At 47.1% G+C, this 18,816-nt stretch overlaps 1 protein-coding gene across 1 annotated transcript; it reads left to right on the top strand.

Annotated features, from left to right (window-relative positions):
• Positions 1–2,464: 2,464 nt before the first annotated feature.
• Positions 2,465–12,652, top strand: LOC149336122 (uncharacterized). The gene has a single exon (XM_089552608.1). It carries the CDS (start codon positions 7,454–7,456, stop codon positions 8,948–8,950), a length of 1,497 nt encoding a protein of 498 aa, XP_089408734.1. The 5' UTR covers positions 2,465–7,453; the 3' UTR covers positions 8,951–12,652.
• The last annotated feature ends 6,164 nt before the right edge of the window (positions 12,653–18,816 follow it).

The raw sequence follows: 18,816 nt of genomic DNA, 5'->3' as shown, positions 1-18,816 counted from the left end.
ACACCGTACTGCATTCGAAACATCTTGCTAAAGTTAGTACTTTACTAAGTAAAAAGCGGCTAGAATTTCTTTGGAGGAGAAATTCTAGAGGCCCGTGTACTGTGCGATGTCAGTGCACGTTAAAGAACCCCAGGTGGTCGAAATTTCCGGAGCCCTTCACTACGGCGTCTCTCATAGCCTTAGTCGCTTTGGGACGTTAAACCCCATAAACAAACCAACCAAGTAATACTGTTTTGTTTTTATCAATTTTAAGCTTCCTCTATGGTAGCTGATCCCAAAATGAACAAGGGAGGGGAAAACCTCAGGTTGTTTGAGCCAACGTTTCGACAAGAGGACTTGTCTTCGTCTGGGCAAAGCGTTCATCATCGGCAGGGATTAAATAGGGCCTTCGCTCCGAGGAGAAAGGCCCCGGATGGGGGAAGGAAAGTGGTGTGAGAGGGGATGCGTGTCAGGAAGGGGAGGGAAGTGAATCTTGATTCGTTAAGCTGCTATAGTGGAAAAACTTATATCCGAGGGGTGTGTAATGAACAAAGGCTTTGAAGGGGCTGCGACGGGGGGGGAAGCGCTGGGTGGACCTGTAAAACTCAGATAAGAGGATTATTCAGCGTGGCACAGGGAAATGAGGGCAAGGCAAACAATATAGGCTGGCACTGGAAGGGGAAAGAAAGGGGGGGGGGGGGGGCATTTCTAAGGAAGGACAAGGCAGGTGGGGGGGGGGGGAATGGCTCGAGTTCAGAGGAAGCCAAAAGGGGAGGGCCGAGGGGGTAACAGGAATGTCATGGTTTCCGAGAACTGATAGTAGGGGGGAAAAAAAGGTGAACAAAGGGAGAGGGTGAGAAGGCCGGAAATGTGGTGGGAAGGGTCGTGGGAAGGGGGCAAAGAGCGATAATATACTTATGCGAGGTTCTAGGAAATAGTCGGACCACGTGCAAGACATTTGTTAATTTAAAATTATGCTAACCCTGGAATGTACCTCAGAGATTCCAGGTTTCCTCTGGACATGTTAATCCCTGTTGGTTGCAGTGTTTTAAATTTGTGGATTAGGAATGCTTCTCTGTATTTGCTGTCCCTAGTCGATTTGAAGCCTGACTGAAGAATGAACAATTTGAGTTCATCGAATTTGTGATGGCGTTGATTAAAATGGGTCGAAACTGCCTTCTGTTCATTCCGTGTTGTGTCAGCCCGGTAACTGGCACTCATTGTTTGCCCGGTTTCTCCGATATATTGTTTCTGGCAGAAGGAGCACTGGAGCATGTAGATAATATTGGACGATGTGCTGTCAAAACTGGTCTTTATATCGAAACTGAAATCGCTTTCCGTACTTTTAACCGTAGTGTCCCTTTTTAAATGTTTGCATGTCTTGCATCTAGGTCGAGAGCATGAAGTTACTGTCGGTGGTGGTTTATTACCGAGCCTAGCATGCACCAGAATGTCCTTCAGGTTTGTGTTGCGTCTGTATGTTACCCTTGGTGCGTCGGAAAATATTTTCTTGAGACGGTCATTACCAGTTAAAATGGAGTGGTATTTCCGCAGAATACTGTTTATGTTTGGAAGCGCGTTTGAGTATTTCGTTATAAGTGCAGGAGGCCGTTGACTGCTAGCTTTTGTTCGTTTTTTAAGAACTACATCTCGTTTCAAAGTGGTTGCTCGTTGGAACGCATTATTAAGGGTTGTCTGTGGATGGTTTCTGGTGATTAGTGTGTTTTTTAGCGAGTGGAGGTGTGTCAGGTAGTCGTCGTCGTCGCTACATATTCTTCTTAGTCTCGTTGCCTGTCCTACGACTATACCTTGTTTGCAGTGTCTTGGATGATAGCTAGTGAAATCTAAGTATTGTTGTCGGTCAGTAGGCTTCCTGTAAAGTGTGGTTTTGAGCTTGCTATTTTCTAAATGGAAAGTGGTGTCAAGGAAATTGACTTGCGTTTTCGAGGAGTTGAAGGTGAATTTAATGCTGGAGATGCATGAATTGAAATGTGCGACGAATTCCTTCAGGGTCTCAGCCCCATGCTACCATATCATGAAAATGTCGTCTATGTTACGCAGGTATATAAGTGGTTTTTTTAGAAATGAATTTAGAAGTTTAGATTCTAGTAGCCCCATAAAAATGTTCGCGTAGGTGGGTGCGAAGGGAGTGCCCATGCTTGTTCCAAATACTTGAACGTAGTAAGAAGAATCGAATTCAAAGTAGTTGAGTGTTAGTACCAATTCAAGTAGCGTGGGGTACACTTCAGTTTCGTGCGGGTGAGGACTTTGAGTTAGAATTTTGGAGAGCGTGTCGATACCTTCAGTTATGGGAATATTTGTGTACAAAGCGGCGACGTCAAGTGTGACAAGTATGCTATCTGCTGGGATAATGGAAGCGTCATTCAGAGACTCTATTATGCGGAGAAAGTGCGGTGTATCCTCGACAAAGGAAGGGAGGTGGGTGGGAATATCTCCAAGATAGTTGTTCAGAAAAATTGATAAGTTCTCTGTGGGCTTGTTATTGTTTGAAACGGTAGGTCTGCCGGGGATATCTGCGTTAAACAAGTCTTCTGCGGAAACCTTATGGATTTTGGGAAGTAGGTAAAAGCGTCCTGCCTGTTTGTTTAGCGGATTTAAGAAGTGGTAGTCAGACTGTGTGATTAGTTCCCTTGATAATAAGTTTGCCAGTTTGTTCAGAATCAATTTGCAGAACTCTGAAGTGGGATCTGAATCTTATTTTCTATAATGACCAGGGTTGTTGAGTTGCCTAAAAGCTTCTTTTTTGTATTTTCCGGCCGGCAGGATAACTATACTACCTCCTTTGTCTGCAGGCTTAATGACTATATCGGTTCTAGAAGCTAAGTGGTTCAGAGTAGCCTGTTCCGTTGGGGTAACGTTTCTGCGTTTTCGAGCTTGCTTTGTTTGGTCTATAATTTCTTTCGAGACAGATTTAATGTACAAGTCTAATTCGGGACTCTGCTGCGCTTCCGGCGTCCACGTGCTTTCGGCTTTGAGAGGGATGGGATTAAGGCTGGTTACTTCAGTAGGGTGAGCACGTGTTGACCACGTGTTACGGGAAAGAGCTAGGTTAGAAATCGGGGTGTTCGTTTTTTCGGTAAAGAATTCCTTAATTCGCAATCTTCGCGCAAATTCTGTGAGATCTCTGTGAAGTTCATACTCGTTAAAATTATTGTTAGTTGGACAAAATGTAAGGCCATGCTTCAGGATCCGTTTGTCGCTATCACTTAGGGATTTAGAAATATCCACAATGTTGCTGTCAGTGTCCTGCGGCGGAAAAGGCGTATCTTTTGTCTGTATCGAAATTGGCGGGCGGTTGTTAAACTGTCCAGATGTATTGGTATCTAGCGGAAATTTATCTCTAATTTGTTTACGCTGTTGTTTATCGTGCAGCTTGCGTTCCTTTCTGGCTACAAAATCTGCTAGTGCCTGGCTTTCGTCCGAATTTAGTTCTATCTTACTAAGTTGATCATCGATGGAATTTAACTGCTCTTGACAATGTTCTTTTAAAATAGCTATGAATGAAAGGGATGCGTCATTTGAAACCTTTTGCCATCGAGCGAGGAGTTCAGGCCTGAGCGCACCGAGGGAGCACCTAACATTAACTCGAAGTCCTTTGGGTATTGTCCTGTGCTGCGAGTAGGATTTGTAAGTGTGTAGGTGGAATCGGTAGTTTGTTTAGTGGCTAGTTTTCTGGCGACCAGGAAAATTCGTCTTTTGGGTTCGGGGCGACTGGTGCTGCCAGGTGTAAGTCATCTGCGATTGGGCCGAGTGGACCTTTTGACGGGTGTTGTGTGTTTAGGGGACTTCTGTTTGGGGATGGTATCGGTGTCGAGGTCCGCGTCGGTGAAAATCTGGGTGCTAGTGTGCGTCACTAATCGCGTAGGTGTCTGTGTGAAGTGGTGGCTTTGTTGTTTAGTGGCTACTTCCGGTGGGATTCCTACGTGCTGTTCCGCTGGTGTGGGATCCACGGTTTCCGCCTGTGTGCCAGGGTCGCGAGTCTCTGGAGTGAACTGTGTGGAGGTGTCCTGGGTCCTAGCGGGGGGAGGCTGTGTTCGTTCCTGGGTGTTGTCGCTTTTGTGGGTGGTCTGTTGTTGATTGTTGGCCAGAGTGGGAGAGGGAGCATGAGTGGGCTGTAGCGTCCGCTTAAATGTGTTTCTCAGCCGCTACTTTATGTTGTCTGCCATTAATTGGACGCCAAAAAAATTAGGGTGAAGTCCATCTCTGGCCAGGAGTGCCTCAGGGTCATGATGGATCTGAGCGTGGTGGATGATTTCAACGTCTTTTTGGTAATGTTCCATGTCCAGCAAAAAATTGTTGACCTTAAACGAGTCCTGTGCGTGAGCTGCGAGTTGGCGGGATTGTTGCATGTGTCTGTGGTGCAAGCTTACTACCCTAGGAAGCATTCTTGAGCGCATTTTTGAGCGGAAAAGAGTTTATGAACGCAATTTTTTTCATATATTGTATGATTTCACTATAACAATCAATATATATCCGCAGATCTCCCATCGGCAAGCCTGCATTTTTTTGCTCTTAACGTTTTTTATATATGTTCTAAAGCGCATCCTCTTTGGTTTTATATAGCAGCCTTTACTGCTCAATGTGAGTGATGGAAAACTTTAAAAGAAATATATCTTGCTGCACATCAGAAGAATAGACCATTACCTACGATATTTCCATAGTGTACCTTACAATTTTCGAATTCGAAAATTTTTTTCCGCGAATGTTGGACATGGAGGGCTTAATTGTTTCGGGTGCAGTAGGCATTCTGTCACAGCTGTCTGACCGCTTTTGCCAGTTATTAGCAAAAAAAAGTAAACCTTACTTTTGCTATGCTGCAGGCCGCTGTTAACTGAATTGTACAGGAATTCTGTAGAGGCACACTGGCATATGTATGGGCTGTTAGCGCTGCATTTTTTTTTTTGTGACAGCTCTTTTCGTAGTTGTATTCCCATTAGCACTTACAAGAAGTTGAATAATCTTTCTGCTATTTTTTATAACGGTCCTTATTGCTACATAGCTGACCAACTTAGGTTGTGTGCACCCTTAATGTGGCGTGTAGGGCTGTTGTACAATAGGGGATATTCAAAATTCCGCAAGTGCGCTTTCCCGCATAACAATGTTGCCCCCAACAAGATGGCTGACCATGCGTTTCCAGCTGAAACAAAGCAAGAAACATTGGTTTTTTGTTTGATTCTTCCAAAATATGTTTCTCACATTCTATCCACACCTTTAGCGCCTGTCCTGTAGACCACGTAGTTCATCGATAGCGAAGTCGGCCATCTTGTCTGGGGCAACATAGTTATGTGGGAAAGCGCACTTGCGGAATTTTGAATATCCCCTATTACTGCCTTGGTACTCATGCCGCTGGCATTTTCCTCAGCACCACACGTGGCTGTCTCAGGGTGTTTCGTTCAAGGCGTGCAGCCCATTTTTCTTCCTAATTGTTTGCACCTCAATTAGTTGTGCTGGTTGTGTTCAGTGTGGCTGTGTTGAATGAACTTTCTTCCACAAAATATATTCTCTTTGCCTTGCTATTATTTACACATTCCTGCCCTTGTTTTTTGGTCTTGACCTTTTCCATGGTTGTATCCTATCTCCTGTGGAGTCATCCTTGCTTCAATCTTTATTGTTAGTGCATTTGCTCACAGTAATATCAATTATGAGAAAGAAGACGAAGTGGGAAATGGAGAGGGAGAATTTGAAGCTATTTGCCAAAAAAGGGCGGCTGATTTTATCGTGACTGGAGTTGCTAGTCGGTATAACACTTGTGGCTTCAGCGATCTTCCAGACTTGCCTGGACAATTCGGACTTACCCTCAAATGTCTGTTTGGTCATCTACTATTGTCATGAAGAGGTAGTGGGGTAGAGAATTGAAGACATGCCCACTTTCAGCTGGCGTTTACTGGAATGTCGTCGGATCTAACATGTCGTCGGATCTATCATGTCGTCTCGTTCCTCACCATGCTGCTGTGTAACAATATTTTCGTCGCACACCGTTGTAGTGCCTGAAGATTCCCGTCTCTAGTCACTACTGTAATTAGGTCATGCTGACCTAATTACCGTAACGCGTGACGGTAAGGCATTACAGGTAGTTACAGTAATGCATGAAGGTCTTCACTTAACTATTTTCAGAGGACTTGCAGCTCCATTTTCTTTTTTCTTTTTTTTTGTTTTCGTTGCTAGATGGCAGGTTACCTCTCGAGCTCCTCACTGCTTCAGTGCAAGGCAGATGAAGCTATTTCAGCAGTTAAAGCCCTTCCCTATTGCCCTTTTTGTCTCTCCCGTTTGCAAGCATTTGTGGCTGCTTCACGTTTGCAGCAGAAGAGAAAGCACCCCATAACTAGTGAAATGCCTCATGCAGTGAGCGAGGTAGTGTTTACTTTACAGCTAACTCAAAATTTTGCTAATTATCTGTCTTGATAACATCTATGTGTTTCTCCTGTTTGAATTTGCAACACACCCTGGCCTATTCCCCACTGCGGGCACGGCCACTTCACCAGTGGCCAACAACAACAACTTTATTTTTTGTTTCATGAGTTAGCTCGCACTATCCACTCCGTATAAGTAGTAACATGCTGTGGCGAGTGAATGGACAGAACCATCCCAGGCGGTCTCATAGCAAATAGAGTGATGGAACTGGCATTTCACCAATGCCAAGTATGTCATAAGTATAATGTAAGGTGCAGAGATACGAAAAATGTACTGTGTTTATTCAGTCTGTCATAAGGCAGTACCTCTCACTGGCTCTATGTACTTGCTCTCATGCATTTAGCATTGCATATTCAGATATATCAAACAGCAGAGCTTTTATCTGCTGTTTATTCCCTCATCAGCTACGAAGGTAGGATTATCATGGCAGGTTTTATTGCCATGACAACGTTAACTCGTTAACAGAAAACTGTACACTGTGTAGCTAGAGTAACAGAGCATGTTCGTGTGAGCACTTTCAGTTGGCGACTAAGAGTTGTCTGTCTTCAAATGATGTGCACCTTCAAAGAGATATTATATGAAAACGTGGGAGAAAAACACGCCATTGAGTAGTCCTGCAGATATCAGGACAATATTCACATTTAGGATGATCGCGGGTGTTAAACGCGACCACTTCTTTTTCATCGTTGTCCATACTATTTAGTGGCGTGCTTACCATGGCACTTGGCCTAATTAGGGCTTGGGATGTTATCGAAATTCTTAAAATGTCTTGAAGCTACGCTTAAACTGTGTTGAGCGGCTGATCACCTTTGCTGACTAACGTAATTCCGGAAAGAGGTCATCGCGCGTGTTGCGACTTCCATAGAAGAACTGCCTGCGCCTTCGTCTTTCTTGTCGTCGTCGTCGAGTCAACCTCGAAGCGCCACACCACGTCCGCGGCAACGCGGCGCCGCCATTTATTTGTATTTTTGTGGCGTTAGTATAGCGCCCTTGATACGAAGAGGCCGCCCGAAGGACCTTCTCGCCGTTGCCGAGAGTCACGATGAGCCGCCACGTGCACCACTGTCCCAAGCGGCAGCTGACGGGCTTCGGCGAGCCCTTGGACTGGCGACCGCTGGACTTCGTCGACAGCGTTCCCTACGTGTTCTGCTGCGCGCTCTGCGGGGTACTGCCGGCGTTTCCAAAGCGGCTCACGACCTGCTGCCACGTGTTCTGCCCATCGTGCTTCGAGAGCATCACCGAGCAGCAGTGTGTCTGTCCTATGGACGGCAGTCTTTTCGCGGAGCACTCGGTCGAGGCCTTGGACTCGATCCGCGGCGGCGTCAATGAACTTCGGGCCCACTGTCCCAATGCGTCCCACGGTTGCACGTTCGTAGGTATGCTGACCGACATCAGAGAGCACTTCGTGCGTAGCTGCGACCACAACGAGGTTCATTGCCCGCGCTGCGGATTGGCCATACTCCAGAGGACCGCCCTGTACCACCACTCCCAGGAGTGCGACGCAGTCCACAAGGTTGAGCCGGCCAGCGACGCCGAGGCCGACAGCTCCAACGAGGACGCCTGTCACATGTCTAGCAGCAGCCGCAAATCTCGTTCGCGTGGCAAATCGGCTTCGGGAAAGGGCGGGGACAAAGCGAAGCGCTCCGGAGCCCGCAGAGTTCCTTCGGCTGAGAACGCGAGCAGGGAGAATCCTCCGATCGTCGCCGCTATCAGGTCCCTCCTCCAAGATAACCCCGGCAGTTCCATCCTCTCGGCGTCCGTCGGCTCCTCCGGAGTCCCTTCAGCAGAAACCTCGCTGATAAGTCGCGGTGGCTTCGCGGCCAGGGGAGATCGCCGCAAGGCCGCGAAGCCGTCGAAGAGCGCCGACGGTGCCTTGACGTCGCTCACCGAGGCGCAGTTGCTGGAGAGGGTGGACTCGATGGTCGCCAGGCAACGCAAGAAGACCCAGTCCGACTCGGCCCCGCCGACGGCCGAGGCGGCGTCCAGTGCTGAAGATTGCGCGAGGGCCCCCTCAAATATGGCGACGAACTCCGCGGCGGCGGCCGAGTCGCGGCAGGCGGCGTCGCAGGACGTCACCAAGAAAACGGCCTCCGTCGCGCCAGCCGGGTTCGCCTTCTGCTACGTCACGGGCCTGGTTGGCGCCGAATCACGACTGGTGTGCGGCGAGGAGCTGGTTCTTCGCAGTGAATGCTCCCAGCTGGCAGACTGCGCTTTCCGGGTGCACGCCAGGCTGCGCCGAGACGCTGATGGAGGTGTGCTGGTCTGCTTCACGCTCTGCCTGTGCGGCGGCACGTGGCGCAAGGTGGCCGACTGGGCCCTGACCAGTAGGATCTGCCTGGTCCTGGTGCATCCGTGGGACCAGGCGCAGAACATGCGCTTGCCTCTCTGCCTCAACCCGGCTGCCTTTCCGCCGCCCAAGGAGTCTCACCCGGGTCGCTGGGATTTCTGGTCACCTACGAACGAGCTGAAGCTCAGGGACCTTGCGACGCGGGGCTTTGTGTCCAGTGGGGCTATTTGCGTCGCCCTAGAAATTCAGTGACGTGCAGAATGTCGCGTTTTCACTGCAGTTGTACTTATGGCGCGGGCACATGTTTGAGCTGTGCACATCATTCGCATGGTTGACGTGGTCCCGAAGAAATAAATGTAGTGTAAGACCTGCGGTTTTCTGGTATGGGCTGCCGCGATGGCTTGGTGGTTATGGGGCTCGGCTGCTGACTCGAAAGATGCGGGTTCTATCCTTGCTTTGGCGGTCGCATTTCGATGGAGGCGAAGTGCTAAAGGCTTGTGTACTTTTCTATGTCAGTGCACGTTAAAGAGCCCTAGGTGGTAGAAATTTCCAGAGCCCTTCTTTACGGCGTCCCTCATAGCCTGTGTGCATAGCCTGCTCTGGCATCTGTGAAAGGAATCCTGGGATATATTTCTGCCATGTTTAAGAACCACCTCCACCTGCAGTATGCACTCCACATCATTTCAGCATGACAGCATGCGCGATTTTCGGCCGGTCCAAATGCAGCTGTAGCCGCCACAGTAGGAAACATCTAATGAACACAAACTTGCTCCCTGTGAAAGAGAATGAAGGCATGCTGAACACAGCGATAGAGCTTGCGTGTGGCACTCTTTAAATGTGCTCACTTCGCCCATGAGAGCCACTACTGTTATGTATGTGGTGCACACTTCATAACAGGCAAATTTGCAATTTCGACTTTAGAGTATGTGATAATGGCTTAACAAAGAAAGTACCGCTGATTAACCTGAATGTTTTGCGTTGAAATGATGACCACCCAATCATCTTGAGGAGACAAATCCCGACTGAGTCCTATCCTCCTTGGGTCAGCGCCAAGCATGAATGCACTACGCAGCGAAAAAATGGCGACCTGAAGCCCGTAAACAGCATGCCAAGGCCGACACTGTGGGGACATCAATCAAGCTGTGGGTAGGATGCCTCGATGCATCGTTCAGTATCGAGGCACCCTAGCTGTGCGCTGATCTTCATACCACCGCAGCTGACGGCCGAAATCAACATTTCTGTGAACCGCGTTTCAGCAGCAAAAAAGGGAACTAACATTTACTAGCAGTGCTACATTAACACCTCGAAATAAGTTCATCCAGCTCAAGGAGCTTAGCTGACCTCTAAAATAAACTTCATCTTGCTCGAGCTGCATTGCTGACTGGCTGTCACCTGTGAACTAACAAGGGAAATGTTTGATTATAGTGATTTGTGCACTTTCAAATGGGGGCTTCAAAGTAGCTGATAAAGTTGCCGTGCAGTATCCGCAAACTGGCTAACACCCACTCTCTTCTCCGCTCAGTCGTGAGGGGCCCATGACCTCACACTGCCGAACCTTTTCATTGCACCGATCGAATCAACTGCCATTTGTAGCCCTTGTGAAAGGACTGCATATTTGGAAGAGAGGGCATTGCCATGCAAAAAGCACGAAGGAGCCAGTTGCAGCACGAAACACCTTTGTTTATTTGTGACCTGAAGCACGCGCTGCAGCCAGGCGGTTCATAAACATGGCCGCCTTAGGAGCGATCTTGCTGACGTGACGTCACATGCAAGGGTATTTTCTGAACGTCACACAGAAGTAGTGATTTTTAGGTGTAAAGAAGGGACTTATTGCTCATAGCATGGGACATCGCTGCGCCCCCTATCTACACTGCTGCATTGTGCTCCGTTCAGGCGCCCTACCTTGTCTCCTTCTTTCATTTCATTTATTTATTTCATTTATTGATACCCTCAGGGTTACATCTATGCCCTCTCTGTTGATGTTTTTTTAAGCATGAAATGCTTTTAGCGCCCGTCGTCGGCAGTGTGGTGACGTCACGCCGAGACCGAGAGCCATCAACCGGGCACTGAAACCCACTCATCCGGGCACTGAATTCCACTCATCCGGACACTGAGTTCCACTCAGCCGGGCTCTGAAACGAGAACATCCGGGCACCGTACGAGGCTTATCGAGATTCAACGAGACTCTCTAAGCCCTCCTACGGGACCGGCATACAAGCGCCGGTTGCTCTCCAAACGAGTCACAAAAAATAACTGCTGCCAGTGTCTTCTCAATGCTTATCAAGTTATCAGTCGAGCTGTGCATTTGATAATGCACGGAATTATAATTTCCGATTTCTAATAACGCGTGCAAAAAGCACATAGATGCCACAATGCACTTCGTTGTCATACGTGATCTGTTAGGGGCTTTGAGAGAAGGCCGCTTAGAGAAAGAGGGGAGCTCCAGGGCGAGAAGGGTTTCGGCTGAAAAACTGCTTTCGCGTGCTCCCCAAGGATGGCGCTGCGGTCCTACACTCACGCATGTAAAAGACCGGCCGCAGGGCCTTCATGCCCTTTCCCCCTCTGGCAGGCAGATGTATACACGCTCGCGGAGTATTCGAACGCGCTGCATATACATTCTTGTCAGGCCTGCGTCTCGTCGTGTCCGCGTACGCTTCTGCATCGTCCTGGATTTCAATGCCGCCACCGTCACAGCTGCTTAAGCCGAGCAATGGAGCCTGTGTTAGGCCCGTAAACATTTCATGCTTACTCTACTCTCGGTTACGGGAGAGGCAATTTTTTTTGTCACTTTTGTCTGAGAACCTGCCGCTCTGTTTCTTCCTCTTGCGCTCTATTCTTCGTTCTTCTTGTTCATCATCTTCCCCTGGCACGCACGCTCTGCTCTGACTCTTGTGTTCGCAGATGTGTGAGGAGGACGACGCCGATGCAGGCGAGCATATAACAGCTTGCGCTGTAAAAAGATGAGAACAAGTCAAAGGTGATGACAACAGGAAGCATGCAGCAAGTGTCGCATGCCGAATATGCATGCACTCAAGCTTGCTGGGGCTTCAGCGCCGAGAGAAGCACGTCAGGTTCTAGGTGCCGTGCAAATGGGACTGTCCCCCAATGAAGGCATTTAACTGAGATTGAGGTTGATTGATAAAGCACAGGCTCGTACTTGCAGTGCAGCACAAATAGTGTGCACTGCGTGAGGTGCATTCAGGCGATTGCAACCCTGCTTAGCTTGGCATGGCTTTACTGCATTCCAGACTTCATATTTTTGCATTTGATTGGCTGCAGGAAGAGTTTGGTCGAAACTTGTGATTAGGTTAGCTCAGTGTCCAAAGTTACATCGAGATATTTGTAATGCTTGCTTGCACTGGTTCACTGATTTGTACCAGGTGGGTGCTTCTGAAGTGGTGTCATTTGTTTGCCGTCATAAGCATCACAGTGTTAGCTTTAGGCATGCAATAACCCAATACCTAAAGCCCTATAGGGGCACAGTCCTGTGTCAGGAGCTTGCAGAGATGTGGTATGCACATTGTGCTGCCTGACCAGCAGCAGTTTTAGTGCATTAACATTAGAACCCTGATGTTGGAAAAATCTGCTCGTTTGTCTGAAGCTTCGGTTGGCAGGTGGCAAAGGTGGCAGGTGGCCTCCTTTTTTTAGAACTCGGTCACCGATAGACAAAGGCCAGTTTCAGTTTGCCTTCTTCATCTCTTTAACAATGGCAAATTAGATTTCGCTCGTTGGTCTCTAGAAAAAGACAATGTATCAGCCTCCTCATTCATTGTTCTCATTGGTGTCAACCTTGGACTGTAGTCATAGCCTCAGTTGCAAATTGTTTCTGGGGTCTTACATTAGGGACCATATGTGAGGCCATATCAGTGCTTGCCTTGCTTTTGATATGTTTGTTATCCGCTTGGTGTTCCATCTTTTTTATGAGCAGAATAAATTGACAATTTGTGCAGTGCATCACAAGTCACGATATCTGTCATGCTGTTCACACTTATTTTCTTTCACGTGCGTGATCCACAGTAACTGCGTCTGTTGTGATAGACCTGAAATTTCAAACTGAGGCATAGTCAGTGTTCTGCTGTTCCATACTCACGGGAAATTAACTCTGCTGTGTTTATCGAGCAGCATTAGGCATCAATATGGCACGTGTTCTTGCTGTTAACTGTCTAGGAGTGCTTGGTTTATAAAGTACGTTTACAGTAATCCCTCATGAGTACTGTATTACTGTGCTGAAAATGAATGTAAAAGCGTGTTTTTTGTTCATTACTTCTTTTCTTAAAATAAAAAAGGGTAAAGAAGTCCTGTGCGAGAACGTGAGCCAAGTCATGCTCCGGGACAATGCCCAACATTTTGAGGCCACTGTTTTTGTTGGGGCATGGCTCATCACACTGAACAGGGAAGAGCAGCAGCGTTAAACATTAATGCTTCTTTTTGGGGCACTTCTCATGTGTTTTGACCTTTTGTTCTCTCTGCTAGTTGTCGAATAAGTCTTCAGCAGTGTGCCACCACATCTGTGGCTCTTTAACTCCCTTGATCGTGTTAAAAGCAGTCCTTTCAAGACAAATCCTATGCAGGTATGCAGCGAAGATACAAGTGCCATCTTGGACGTTATGCATGCTGTGAAGCTGCATCTAATCAACAAGCTGCCACCGCCTTTGCGACCTGGGAAGGAAGAGTCCTTCATGAAAGACAAAACGCACCTTGCTTTCTTGTCGGCACACCGCATTCCGAAAGTTTGGTTGTTGTTTCACTGAGCCTTCATTTTTTTTCTCTCACATGCATTGGTCTGGTACAAGTTGCTCTGCAGCTTACATCCACACTGAAGTCATGTGTACTGATATCCTCTGCATTGCTACAGTCGTGAGTAATATAAGAGGGAACAGAGTGTGAGCATCCATTCATTCATTACTCCCTAATTATATGTCACAAGAACAGTTTTTTCTGTTTTCTAAGAAGTTTTTGCTCATGGCATATAATATCCGAAAGTCATTCTCACTTGATCGCATATCCAATAGGCTGCATGCCAGAAGGGTTCTATCTATATAGATTGAAAATAGTTTCCAGAAAAATTGTTTCACAAATAAAGTAATTATCAACAAAATTGTTGATAATTATTGAAAAATATACTGTATATTTCGATAGCAGAACAGCACTTAGGAATCTTTTAATGAAACTAGGTGTGCGGAAGCAGAAGCTCTTTAAAAGCGAAATGGAAAATTTGAGTCTAATTGCGCGGAGAGGAGCAATAACAGCGACCGGAAGGGTCAACCATATGCACTGGGGCTATGGCGGAGCCATGAGAAGCTTACTATGCAAAAGGTGTTCCCAAATCTCTGCCCAATAATGGTGCCCTTTTGGGCGACATCCGTATGCCGTACAGCTGCCTAATTTTTGACGCATCCACGCATAAGATGTGGTGTTGCTTAAAAACCCTTCGATAAAAATCCCGCGCGCTCGGCAGGAACGACTTGGAGCGGGGCTGCGGGACTGAGAGAAGTTTGATTTTAACAGAGGTTCCTCTAAACTTAACTGCGTTGTTGACACTGTAATCCCGTGGTGGCGATCCGTCCTTATTCTAGCATCAGACATATTCTACATTGTTTTACAGGGCTCGGTGGAAAAAAAGCGGCGTGGGAAATTTTACGTAATAAAACGGTGGTAGCAATTGCCTTATTTTCTTTCGGCCAAAACATACAACATTCCGCAGTAGCATTTTTTGCTGTGGTTCTCGCTCCAATTTCTGCGCTTGTAGCCACGTTTGCGCCTTGTCCTGGCAAAGATTCGCGTACTGATCGACCGTTAAATGTGTAAGCGCTGCACCGAACAGAGAAGTCGGTCTATCAGCGAGTGAGTGCGCCAGTTTCTGTAATGTAGCGGGCAATTCTAATGCACAGTTCAGGGGTAAGTGCAGACGGGCAGCGGCGCCATTGAATAGAATTGAGCATTTTGACGGACGGAGAGCGTCAGACACGCCGAGGCCGACGGCGCCGTGGGAATAGCGAGGGTCTGTTCAGCACTCTGGCTATGCGTGTGTGTACCGCGCCGATAATTGCGTGCCTTCTCATTAGGTTTCCGGGGTATACGTCAGGAACAGAAGCTGCAGGCCCGTAAACAACTGATTTTTAGACGAGTGCGTCAGTGTTCAAAACATAATAGTCGCTGCTCCTGCGAAACCCCGCCTTGGTCGTGTCGACCCCAAGGCCGCTATAATCACCATGTCTATCAGGCAAGAAGGGCAAACAAGAAAGGGGCCAGGGGAGAGGTGTAGAGAGAGAGAGAGTGCGTAATATGTCCCGTTCTTGCTTTCTTCCGCTCTTTCCCTGTGACATTCCTCTCCACTTTATACGCCTTTATCTTTACGGAATGAAACGAATCAAAAGACGTGTGCAGTCAAGTCGTTTTTACATTCCTTGAAAATTCCAGTTTGCTTTGAGGCGGCGTTATAGTACGGGACATTAAAATTGTGGTGCAGTAGTGTGCTGTGCCTGTTAGATTCATGCGAGTATAAAATAACACTAAAGCCTTAACAGCTCGCTTGGCTTCTGGTCCGCTTAGCTAAGTTGACATACAGGCTACGTCCAAACTGAAACTGACAGTGGCGGTTATGGTTCTGGCTAGTTCGTGCTCAGCAGAATCCACTTGACCACAGCGCCTTGTAAGAAGGCCCGCCCCACGCACGCACACACACACATACATACACGCAGGCATCCAGACACAAACACACCGATCACGCATCTTTGAATACAATGTTAAGACTTCCATTTTCCTTTTTCCTTTTGGTAAAAAGTTAAGCTAATTAATTTTTTCCTTTTTCGTTGAAAAACTGGTCATGGATGTTTATATCCACACCGTACTCTGCTGTTGTCTACACTTTTTGGTTGGTGCAGTTTGAGTGTTTCCAAAGTAGCAAAGCAATGTCAAACATTGGTTTGGTAGGTCTGGCTGAAATATTCTGTACCTTTTCGTGTTGTGTTAGGCGCATATTCAATTAACTAAAACGCCACACTCACATAATCACGTAAGCTCCTGACGTTTGCATTCTGCTTATCATCATGGCCATTAGCCTAAGTACGCCCACTGCAGTTAAAATGCCGCGCGCACATCCCTCCAACTGACCTTGTCCTGTGCTTGCTGGAGCCACTTTATCGCCTCAAGATTTTTCTCATCTGCGTGCCTGATTTTCTGACGTGTCCTGCAAGACCTTCCGTATCTTGGAATCCACTCCGTTAATCTAAATTAGCATCGGTTGTATTGCATTCGCATTACATGCCCTGCCCGCACTGATTTGTTCTCGACTTCGACCAGGATATCAATTTCTTTTTTTTGTTTTCCTGGCACCCTGCTCAATTCTCCTCATATTAATTTCAACCCTTTTTTTTTAGATCCCACGTTTCTGCCCCATAGGTTAGTACGAGTAAGTTAAATACTTTTTAAATACTTTCGCTTAACGGATAGTGGTAAACGACTTTACATGGCCTGAGAGTACCTGTCAAAAGCAGTCGGCCCCTTTCTTATTTGCATAGGTATTCCGTTGTGATGATCCGCAACTGTGGCTTGGCCCCTCAGCTGCAAAATATCCTCAGTGTTACATGATTTCCGGCGGAAACGTGTAAGTTTTATGCTAGTTCTTGCAATTTCCCACGGCGCCTAGTACAACAATGTGGGCTTAAGAAAAAGTATCTATCCGTGCACTGAGTTCCTGATAGCCGAAGAACTCCGTTCTGTGATATAAAAATTATCTCGCCGGGAGCGAAGTGCCTGACCACTAAACCAGTTACGAAAAACCCATCGCAACACAGTCTGCAGGCGTCGCTCAATAAAGCGATGGGAGCACGTGATTATTCGCTTGGGGCCAATTTGAGGCGGTCATTATAAGAACGGACACCCGGGTTGCTAAGCACTGAAGAACGGAAGAGGGAGGCAGACAGGGTTTTGCAACCATTCGTTAAGAGGTAAAAAGAAACGCGGCGCGAAACTGCTCGCTCATTAGCGGCGCCAAGAGACTCTAATCCATTGGCCAGCCATAGCCATAAGCCAGGAACGATCGGATCACTGCCCATTTCGGGTGACGCGTTTCAGAGAGGTCAGTAACGACCGATCTTGAAGCCTGTGCGCGAGGGTCTACGGCGAGGCTCTCAAGGTTTTGGATGTGTTCGCTCATCTTAGAATTTTTCCACATCGTCAGGAATATCACTTTTTCTCCCTGTGGTTTATTTTTTACAAAAAAAAAAAGACAGGCGTTGCTTTATTTGAAGGTTCGAGTCTTTCTTTTACTTTTCACGTTTAGGTTGAGAATGTCCGCTTAGGATCAAAAGGGCACGCTTAAAGCGCCAGTAACCGCTAAAATCTAATCCTCAATCCGGTACTCGTAGAATTCTTATCATTGGCGCATAAAACAAGAATAGAAGATCGGGCACTTTCTAACCAGTAGCGGCGTTCGAACGCAGACCGATATACGAAATTTGACATGGAGATGAGTGAAACTTAAAGGAGAGCTGGCTGAAAATTTACAGGTTGGAAGAATCCAAGAGGCTAATGCCAACCTGTAGTGTATTCTGTTTTTTGTTTTTGCTCTCACATAAGCTAGCACGAACTCTATGCAAGCGTTTGTGGAAGCGCTCGACCTGACTGACTGCATCCACACCCAAGCAAGTAACCAACACTCAGGTTCCCATGTGGAGGGTGACGTTACACCATTATACATGAGACATGTACTGCGCCATTTCCTTTTCTCAAAAACCATTACTTGTGATGCAACCATTCGCCATATATAGTTCTGGGTGGAGTCATACGCGTGTGTGTGTCGGTGGGTGTCAGTGCAGCCAGGGACTTTAGCACTGCTTCTGCATATCCACAAATAAGCAGACTAAAGTGCCTCTGTCTAAATGTTTTGAAAATATATCTGCCTAAAGGATTTTTCGGATTTAAAGTTATAAACAGGTGAACTAGCAAGGAAGATGAACGTAAAAGGAGGGAGGGAGGATTGCCTCGGTCCGTGCCAGTTCTGAGTTGGCTGTTTTTCTGCCGGCCGCAGCAAGAACCTCGGGCACGAAGCCCCCCTGAACAAGCACGGTTGTGGCTATAATAATGGAGGTATGAACTCCCTCTCGTATTCCCTGCCTCAGTGCACCGTGAAATGTAAATACGTGAGCAGATATCGCTGAATCTCGCAATTACATTGAGGTAAGTGTCCTTTGAGCTTTTACGGTGTGAGTCGTTGTAAAAAGCTTAGCTCGAGGCGTCGCGTGGATGAAGCCCGTCCAAGGCCACTAATCGAAGTGGGCAGGAGAGAAAGATAACGATAAGGTAAGATAAGATGGAAGAAAAAAGGAAAGAAGGGACGGGAAAAATCGAGGGAAGTTCTTGTCTGCAGAGAGATTGAAAGAAGAGGTGCATGCAGCGGTGCCTCCCGCCGCTCGCTACAGGTGCCATTAAGCCTGAGGACGTCATCATCAGGAGCCGCGAAGGCCATCGGCCGCGTAAGCTGGTCTAATCGGTTCGGTGTTTGTCTCTACCACTGAGCGGCTGCAGCTCGGAAGCCAAGTGCTCGGTGGAATATGCCTTCCAAGATTCTCACACCGAAAAACCAGCGCGCACAAATGGCTAATCAGCTGTCCTTTTAATACCTTTCACTGGTCCTCTGAGGAGAAAGGTAAAAAATATAAATTAAAGAACGATATATAAATGAAAGAAGTATAAACTAAGTGAAATAAATATAAATGTTTAACTGTGCCGTTGCCTATTTTAGTGAATTTATGTTACCGCAGAAACAACGACTACCAGCTATAATGATCAATATCCAGCTCTAGTAAAGATAAGAATGCTATCTGAATGATCCGTTCAGCATAATGCTGGAGCTGCATTCATTGCGCTCGGTACCACACTTATGAGCCCTTCAAGAAAATATTGTTAAATTTTGCTCTCCTTTATAAACCACTTACGATATAGTCTATTGTGCGTCAGTAAAGCAAACGTTTCACATTGGCACTTTCGAGACAAGTGGAAAACACACAACGATGCGAACAACCAAATGCAACAGTCAGTCTAGGACACTTTGTGAGGTTAAACAAACTGTCATTTTATAATTAGACCAAATTCTGGGTAACCCCTTAAGCTGCAGT

This window comes from Amblyomma mixtum, chromosome 7 (genome assembly GCF_055824585.1).
Source record: "Amblyomma mixtum isolate Tamu chromosome 7, ASM5582458v1, whole genome shotgun sequence".
NCBI lineage: Eukaryota > Metazoa > Arthropoda > Arachnida > Ixodida > Ixodidae > Amblyomma > Amblyomma mixtum.
This window is presented reverse-complemented; position numbering and strand designations above follow the sequence as displayed.

What these genes read in the sequence shown, in the direction of transcription:
- LOC149336122 (XM_089552608.1), top strand. Translation starts at nt 7,454, where the DNA reads ATGAGCCGCCACGTGCACCACTGTCCCAAGCGGCAGCTGACGGGCTTC.